The sequence below is a fragment of the Gadus morhua genome, chromosome 4 (genome assembly GCF_902167405.1).
Source record: "Gadus morhua chromosome 4, gadMor3.0, whole genome shotgun sequence".
In the NCBI taxonomy this organism is placed as follows: Eukaryota; Metazoa; Chordata; class Actinopteri; order Gadiformes; family Gadidae; genus Gadus; species Gadus morhua.
In genome coordinates this window covers 35,340,602-35,350,350 of record NC_044051.1, presented here as the reverse complement: position 1 = coordinate 35,350,350, position 9,749 = coordinate 35,340,602, and the positions used below count along the sequence as shown (strand labels likewise).

The 9,749-nt window shown below is 44.0% G+C and overlaps 1 protein-coding gene across 1 annotated transcript in view; it reads left to right on the top strand.

Annotated features, from left to right (window-relative positions):
• Window positions 1-530: 530 nt before the first annotated feature.
• LOC115542259 (uncharacterized) overlaps window positions 531-9,749 on the top strand; it is a 578,272-nt gene continuing 569,053 nt past the window's right edge. Inside the window, exons 1-2 of the mRNA XM_030354447.1 lie at window positions 531-756; window positions 4,270-4,557. Coding sequence (XP_030210307.1) covers window positions 693-756; window positions 4,270-4,557 — 352 coding nt within the window. The 5' untranslated portion in view covers window positions 531-692. The remainder of the gene's footprint in view (window positions 757-4,269; window positions 4,558-9,749) is intronic.

The following is a 9,749-nucleotide window of genomic DNA, read 5'->3' as shown; positions in this document are numbered from 1 at the left end:
TTCAGCCCGATGCGTGTGTCGCTGTGCTTCCCTCCGTCACTCGACTGGCTTCTTGCGCTATTTTTTAAAACAATCATTTTGACAAAATAGCCAAGCCCAAGCTTCTTCTTTTTGTTCATGACTGACTTGAAACTTAAAACCAAATTCAGCTTTTTTGCTCCGATCCGGGATTGGGTTATATAGCTCGTGTGGAACCCCTAACCAGACCCAGCTTTTATACAAAAATATGTATTAGAAAAAAAAGAAGTTTATTTGACATGTTCGACTATTTTCTTTGGCTTTTGAATCATTTGAAGCAGGTGTTTAATCTTATCTACAGGGGTCCACTCTTATCTGCCTCGCTCCAGGTGATCCAAGCCCCGTCTGATTCTCCGCCTCCCTACGATTGTCTATGTATAAAATATAGAAGACCTGAACGTCTGGTCAATTGTTTAAATAAATTACGTTTTTTTTAAAACCTTCGTTGTCCTTTGGTGCTAATTTGCTTCGCTCAAATGAAAAAGTATCGCGATCAGGGCCCAGGGGGTAGTTCAAAACATCCGTCGAAACCGAAACTCTACGGAAAACGGAAGTTTGGATCTGGCTCCATTTTGAGGAGCGAGACGTAGGCGGACGGCTTGCGCTCGGGTCTTTTTTAATAGAAGTACCTTTTTAAAGGTTGAATACATCGCTTTTAGTGAACCGACGAAGACATGAAGTTATCCAGTGCTCTGTTATGGTTGACTTCAGCCGTCCTGGGAGTCAGACCCTCATCTGGTAGGTGGCTGCGGCAGCACCCTGAGCCACTCCTCAATTCCTTGCACTCATCCTCACACAACATGCGTGACTTTTAAGAGGTTATTATGTCGTTATGTTGATGATCATACGGATATGAGGGGTCTAGACCGTGTTATTGTCATGTCCTATATTAAATACTGAGTTTGGTTGTAGTACGGCTGTTCAAGTGCAGGCATAGAGGCCTACTTCCACATTTGAAGCAGCAAGCGGCTAAGAGCGTTAGCATTGTAGTGGTTGTGTGTATTACGACCTCTGGGTGCGTCTAGCCGGGTTCACGCGTATTTCGCGTGATTCTACGAAATTCGTAGTTCAGAAATTTCGACTCGCACCAAATATTCTTAATTTTCCGCGGCCAGCAACCACTCCTTGAAGTGCATACCGAAATGCAACACGGTGTTGAGATTTGCGGTGTTAAAATTCCCGCATTGAGTCGCAGTTCCCCCGAAGGAGCGCCCTGTTCATTTAGGACATATCGATTCTGATGGTGATAAACTCATCAATAGTTCACCTCTACGCAGCGGCGGCTTATGAAAAAAATCTTAGGTTGGGCTATTTTTCTGATAATGATTAAGGGGACCAATTCAATAGGTTCATTAAGCAAGACAGTATCAATTTGTTGTTAGATGATTTACTCATACAGTGATCATTCTTGTGTCCGTCCACTAGATTGCAACCCCATAAACAAAAAGGGCGTAGCTCCACAGTTAATTATTTACATTAATGTAATGTATGATGTAAAATAGCTAAACAGAAGAAAATATGTCCAGCAACGACAGGGGCAGCATATTAATTCAAGTATTGACTGACCTTGAAAGTATTGGCTTACAAAAGTGAAATAAGTGATCAAAGTGGTACATAGAAATGCAATCATTTTACAATACTCAACATTGCACAAACAATGTATTTTCATATGCAAAATGAAAAACAAAATCAGCTGAAAATACAGCATCTTGGTATTTGTTAAGATTGTAGGATCAAGAGCTTTCATAAACTTTACAACATTTCAAAGGTAGTGCAGTCAAACCATCTTGGAGTTGTTGGAGTTGAGTGGCAATGTTCACCCTCCGAATAGCCGCAAATCCCATCTCAATGTGTCCCATCAGTCCATTCCCACGCAGCGCTGTCTGACGTGCGGCCGTCAGGGTGGAAGAGGAGGCAGGGAGAGCAGAACCCTGCGTTGGCTTATCACAGCCTGCTAGACGGCTTTGTCTCTCTCCTACCAATTTGTTAGGGTTAGGGTTATCCTCGGGTGTATGACATCCTCCCCTTTGTAGAAACCTGTTTAATCTTGTTTGATCTTGGAGGAACTGATTGTTTCAATGCCAATTTGTCTGAATTAGATCGCAGAGTAAAAGGAAGTTCTTTCAAAGACACAACGGAATTGCACTTTACAGTCGCGATCTGGAAAGTAGTACGTGACTTGATCGAACATGCCCCCTCCCTCTCTTTGCTCAGTTACAGTATGTATGACACAAGCGCGTTGGGGCGAGCCCTCCTGGAACCCATAGAGAACCCATACTACATAGAGAACCCATACTACCCATAGAGAAACCATAAATAATTGGCGTAACATGTATTTCTTTCTATCATTTAGTATATATATATATATATATATATTATATATATACCACATATTATGCTTTTCGACTTTTATGACCTATAAATGTTGTTATAATGATTTATAATCATGTTTAACCATACTTAAGTGTCAAATAATGAAGTACATGCATTTAGGCGTATTCCCTGCGGCCCTTCTGGGGTGGCTGTGCAGAGCGCTAAAAACTAGTAGGGACGCCGGTCGCGATTCACTTGTTAAAATTTCCGGGATTTAGATTCCAGATTGCCCTTCGCAGGTCTTCCGGAAGGTAACCAATCACAACGGAGTGGGGTTGGCAGGAGGGGGGTGAGGGGGCGGAGAAGGACGAAGCCGAGTGTTGACAGAGAATGCTGAAAGTGCCAGGGCTGGGTAAGGTTGCACCAACTGGGCGTAAGCCTGGTCTTAACTACGCCTGGTCGTAACTTGGCGTTCTAAGACCGACCTAACCGTTACGCCGGTTGCACTAACTGGGCTTAGCGTTCTTTTCACTAAGACCAGGCGTAAATCCTACGCCTGGTAAGGGGCAGGCGTAGAGTTGAAATTCCAGGCTGTTTCTATAGCAATTACATCCATCCTTGCAACTGCTCATTGCGCTAAACGGGGCATTTCAAAACACAGCCGGGGATATGATCAGTGTTCACAGATCGACCGCCTGTCGGGAAGATATCGCTGGCCGATTAGTCCGTTCTCAACTTTTAATCAGTTGTGAATGTTGTTTTAATATGTTTATATGTTTTATATAGGCCGACACATTAAACAGATCTCTCCTACAGCCTCAGAAGAACTCAATTTAGCTCCTTGTCATTTGATGATGTTCAATGCATTGCTTCTGTCAAAAAGAACCGTTCCCGTCTAATGCCTGCTCGTTGTAAACCAGACATTACAAATACATATTTTAATTGCATTCGTTTGCAGTGTTTTATTGTTAGGCATTAATACAATTGATGAATGTCATTGAATGAACAAATTAATTATTTATTTCGGTGTCCAACAGCATGTCAAGTAAAATAGTAAATAGCTGTTGTCACGAGGTATCCTAGCAACGCGGTGATATGCGCATTCCATGTAACATTCACATGGCCGGGCGTAGTTAAGACCAGGCGTAAATCCAGTTGGTGCAACCGGCGTTAGCTCCATTCTAACGCCAGGTCTTAACTAAGACCTACTTAGCAGTTACGACCAGGCTTAGTTAAGACCAGTTGGTGCAACTGGCCCCAGTCGAGTAGGGCTGAGACAGCCTATTGGCTACTACACCCAATGATAAACGTAAACATTGAACGTGAAACGGAATGCCAATATCATTCTGGAGAGTTCAAAACACATTCTAAAGTAAATTAATTATTTGCATGTTATTAACACAGATTATTTTTCAAGATTAGAAAGATTATTATTATATTAAATAACAAATAAATAACAAGCAGGCAGGTCGGCGGGAGGGCGGCGCCCCAGCGCCCTCAATGGACGGGCGGCCACCACGCAGCGTGGGTCATCCTCTTTGCACCTGCTGGCCTTTGGTGTCACACACACAGGGCCGTTGCACCAAATCCTGGGCCCCTGTACTATAGGTACTGATGTACCCCCCTGCGCTAAGTTGTTGACCGGGGGGATGGGGACGGGGGGACGGGGGGGGGCGTGTGGAGCGATTGTTGACGGGGGGGGGGGTATGGAGCGATTGTTGACGTGGCCGATAAGTAATTTCTTTTTTTCTTTTTTTTATTCCTTTTTTTTCATGGGCCCCCCCTCTGCCTTGGGCCCCCCCACAACTGTCCCCCTTGTCCCCGCAGTCCGTCGGCCCTACACACACATCCACGTTTGTCATGAATGAGCACTAAGCATGTCAGACTGCGAAATGTTGTCCAGTTTTCTGCATAACAAGTTTTTGTTTTTTGTTGCAGCTCAAGGAGAACCTAAATATTTTGAAGTGGGAACAACGCTCACCTTGGAGCCAGACGTTTCCACTGTTCAAAAACCAATCAACAGCATCAGGTGGAAACATGGCACCAGCTTGGTGGTGGATTGGGATCCGAGCAGCCTTACATACTATGGGTCATTCAGAGGACGCACAACGTTGGATCCACAAACCCTGTGGTTGGTCATCAATCGTTTGACCTTGGCAGATAGCGGACAGTTCTCCCTGGAGACGAATCTTGGAACAGTCGGGACTCATGAGGTTAAAGTCATCAGTAAGTGTGTGTGTGTGCGTTGTGCTCGTACGTTTGTGTGTTTGTGTGTCGTTGGTGTGAGCCAACCGACACAAAATTTGAGTTAACCGTTATCCCAATACAACAAAGTCAATAGAATAGGCCTTTATTGTCTTCTAGGAGATTGGATAGTAGGACCAAATGTGGCCAAACCTTCTGCTTGCCTATCGCAATTATATGAAAAAGTTTTAAAAATATTTATTTTAAATGTTTCTTTTTCCAGTGCAAAAGTTAAGTTCTGAATACCTAGCTTAACGAATATCCAGGGTCAGCACTAAACTTTACATACAAACACAGAAGCACCAGCTCATTTGTCTGGTTGCGTTTTGCCGCGGGGGGGGGTCCTTCACTAATCCCATATTTTCCCTGGGGACGGAGGTTTTATTATCATTCTGACATGGTGAGATGTGTCATCGTACTCCAGGGGTCAGGGGGGGTGGGACCTCCTCTCTGTTCTCGTGTTTTGTTAATTTAATTTGTTTATTTGAAGGTTGGGTATGGAATACTCTTTTTTGGCCATTTTTGCAAAATTACTTGAAATCTTTATCATAACCCACTTACAGCCTGAGTTAGAAGTACTGACATGGAAATTAAACCAGTCAATCATCTGTGGAACGGGCAGGGCTCGAAAAACTCCGAGTGGCATTGGAGAGTGTGTACGTCAATCAAACGGTCGTACTGCACTCCCCCCGCGCGTGAACCCTTCGTGCACGTACTCAAAGCTTGCGACCCAGAGCAAGCTTCTGTTTGTTGTTATCCTGCAGTAGCTACTGGAGCGAGCTAGCTAGTAGGGATGCAAATTATCGAGTAATTCATTAATCGATAGTTGTTTCATCTTATCGATCGATGATCGATTAATTGATAAGCGGCAATTCTTCTGAGAAGCTGAGTTTCCTTCTGAATGTGACACATTTAGGTGGTAATTCAACGAAGTCGTTTAGTTGTTGTACTTTAAAATACTTCCACATATTGTGCATTTGGCGTCTTTGTCGTCATTAACCAACTTAAAGTGGCTCCATACTGCACTCCGTTTTGCCCTCTTCATCGTGTCAGTGTCCCGCTTTTCGTTTGTCTTGTCCTGCCGTGTTCCAATACCCGTACTGTCCGTACTTACTAGCCAAAATTTGAGTACGCAGTACTCCAATTCAGATCCGGCGAAAAAGAAGTATACTTCAAGGACCCGGATGCCGTACTCAAAACGGGCTAATCGTGAAGTGTGGATCGAAGGACACTCCCCGTACTCAACGGCAGCCGTCTTAGCTACGTAGCAGAAGAGGCGGAGCCAGGCTGAGCCAAAGTCGGCGCATTTTCCACATAGCCTGCATTAATAGTCATTTTGTAGTTTTTATAGTTTTTATAGCTTTTTATAGCTGCTAGGCGTAAAGAGTTCACCATTCAAAGCGGGATGTTTATTGCGGGGGAGGAGCCACGGCGGCAGTCGTGATCGTAATTTCCGGTTAGTGCACCACGGAGTACTCGATTTGGAACAGCACTCACATCTGAAAAATTAACGTAGTAGCCAGTGCGGATAGTATACTTCCTTTAAGTATACTCATGGAAGTACGGGTATTGGAACACGGCCCTGCTCTGCTTGCGTTCCCGCTTGTGTTCCCGCGTGTGCGTCAAGTACGTCTGGCGTCTTGCGCCCTCACGTGGACGGTTGGGGAATTACGGGTTAAAATGCGATTAATTGCAAGTAATTTATTTTAATCGAGTAATCTCTTATCGACAATTAATCGATAATCGATTAATTGTTTGCATCCCTACTAGCTAGCTAATGGCTCGCTCTCGCGCATCTGTGTTCGCGCTCGTGCATGATTGCGCGTCCATGTACTTGGAATGGGTGGAGTCAGAGTCAGTGTTGAAGGAGACCATTTGCAGGGCTCCAGACTAACTTTTTCCTTGGGTGCACTGGTGCCTCAATTTTTTTTATTTGGGTGCACCAGCACGTATTTATGGTGCACCCAAGATTTGAGTTGTTGAGGGGGGGGTTGGACCGTGCCTGCCTAGCGCTGAGTTGTTGACGGGGGGGCAACCCGGGCAGCTGCACTGGTTGCACCGTCGATATTTACATCATTGATTAATAATATCTTGACCATTAAATAAATGCCTTAAATAAATGCCGAATCTGTATCTCTCATAAAGAATATCGTCAGACAATGCCAAGGGATCGGTTCTGTCCCGAAAAACCCCATGTCTCCGGAGAGACGCCTGTACGATAAGTGCGTCGAGGTCCATGGGAACACCCACAAATGGTGACGCCATTATCGGAGGAGGGGCTAGGAAGCTGCGCACGCCGATATAAGTAGCCGATCTCCGGGTAGACTCGCTACCCGATCTCCGGGTAGCGTAAGTCACCATGGTGATACAGCGACGCTTAAAGAGATCGACTTTCATGGTACAGCTAACCCAGGCTTTCAGCTCAACATACCTCGCTAACCCTCTAATCGGGCTTCGTAGTACAGGCCCCTGGATTGGGCTTTGCGGGTTCGTTTACCGGCTTTGCTATTGTTACCGGTCTTGCGTGTTCCAACGGTTTATTAGGTGTCTAATAAATTGCTGTCTAATCAAAACTTCATTCACTGCCTCTTCCGTGGTTGTTACAATATTATGAATAGACTGCTCTGTAAAAAAATAAATAATAATAATTATACCAGATACATTTTCAGTCGCACCGGTGCGCCCAAATAAAATATTTGGTCGCGCTACCCCGAATTCTAGGCTCTTGTAAGCCCAAATTAGGCGCACTCTGGAGCCCTGAAATTTGAGTTGTGTATTTTCAAAATCTGCTGGCGTTTCGCAAATCCCATACCCAACCTTTAAAGCAGGGCTATTCAACCTCATTAACAAGTGGGCCGAAAAGGAAAACCATTGGGGGTTCATTGGCCACACAGAGTAAAACTATGTGAATGAATCGCTACAAATAAATCGTACTTAAAGTAGTGTTAACTTAATATATATTATACTACTACATGGAATAAACTTGTCAGACGCATTCCTTCCTTCTTCACTTTTAATCGTATCATTATCAAAGATTTTGTTCTCACATATTTTGGACACGTATTTAAAATTCAATAATGTTGTTTGAATCATCGAATCACAAAACAGAACTACTGTACATATGAGACATTTTGAGCCAGTGAGTCAGTGAGAAAGATTGCACTGCCTTGTTTGCCTAGTTTGGCTCATCCTGAGACACTCCTGCAGCTTCTCATAGGTCATGGAGCAACGTGCCCTTGTTCTGATGGCATTCATATGAGAAAAGCTAGACTCACACGTATCGGTTGAGCCAAACATTGTCAGAATAAGTGATGCCAGTTCCTGATTGTGGGGTACTGATACTGGCTAGTATCACCGGCTACACACAGAAACCTGATTTTCATGCAACTATGTTTCTCCTTTATTTTATTTATTTTTTGCTTGCAACCTCTTGCGGGCCAGAAAAAAAGTAAGAGGGGCCGCATTTGGCCCACGGGCCGCTAGTTGAATAGGCCTGCTTTAAAGGATCACCATTAGCTGATGCCATTATAATCAGCTAATCGTCCTGGGGTCCATACATGACCTACTGAACATACACAACACACTGCATGCGATAACTTCAATTGCACTAATATACATTCATTTACATCAATATAAAGCAAATGCAAAGGTTACATTGATGTCAAAAAAATACTACATTCAAATATATTCATATTCAAAGTCGGTTATATAAGTTCATTATATAAGCTACTGATATTTAAGAAGAATCAGAATTATAACAGTCATATGGCGCAAAAGACGACGATGACAAACTAGCCCTGTGTTATACCTCACCTCATGCCTGCTAATAGATTCCTCTGCGTATTCTTTTTAAAGGATGGTTTATTTTTTATAAGGGTTAACTTATTCCAGTTGGCTATGGCTCTGTAAATGACCAGTGTTCTTTCCACGTGACCAGAGTCCCCTCCGAAGCCCAGTATAAAGACCCAGCCGCTGGTTTGTGATGTCACTTGTGCTCTGAAGTGTACCGCGGACACTCAGGATCTGGGACCGGTCACCTACGAATGGAAGAAAGACGAAGGCGAATGGACCAAGGGTGACGAGCTGAAGGGTATGAATGAGTCTAAAACCCCTGAGGAGTTCTCCTGCAGGCTGAGTACCCAAGTGGGGACCAGCGAAGCCAGCGATCGCTTTCTCAACCCACTCAAACCACCCAAACCAACCCAACCACCAGGTATGTGCCCAGTGGACGGATCAAACACGAAGGGTCATATCACATGCATACCTACAAACTAGTCACCTTACGGCATAATTTGCAGTTTTTAACTCAAAATGGGTCATTTACGTGAATCGTGTAGATCCGTAAGGTTTTGTTTTAGGGGTGGGGGGGGGGCTGGGGACCGACTTTCCGACCGACCGACCAACCAACCATAGACTATAGTAACTATATAATAACTATAATAATGTATAATGAGCGAGAAACAAGTTTGCCATCTTCACAATAAAATATCTTTGGCCAAATGACTCGCGTTCCACGACCCCCAATCATAATCAAGATAAACTAAAGTGGGCGTTTTTATCCCCATCGGTCCAGTCCTGGAGTGGACTTGATCAGCGGCTAAACCGCGGATCGGGCGGATGACGTGACAAAAAATTATATTTTAATTAAATCGGGCGGGTGGCGGATTAACCACTCAAATTAAAAAAATATGTACATTGTTAAACACACACACACACACACAGACAAAAAAAAGTTTGAATTAAGTGACGATCCATCCCTTGTCGCCTCTCGTTGCAGCGCCTTCCTTATGGGCCACTAAGCAAACGCATCGTTGATGAGACTGCGCCTGGGTTATTTCGTTTCGATATTGCCGGTAGTTATAATTTAAAACAGCCGTCCTTAGCCGCGCTTACATGGACACTTCTGATCCCATTAGAAGTGGAAGAACAGCTCAATCGGAATAAATATGTATCGTATGTACGCCTCAATCGGCATACAAATCTCTGATCGGAATAGAAGTGGTGGTGTAGTCCACTATAATCGACAATGTGTATGCACTTATTCAAATTGATTCGGGGTGGGTGCAGCTACTTTTTAACTTAGAGTGATGGCATCAGAAGCTGCAGTAGTTTGTAATTCGTCCGTCTGTACTTTCATGCCTACCGAACTTGACCGCTGTCAAGAAAAGTGGATT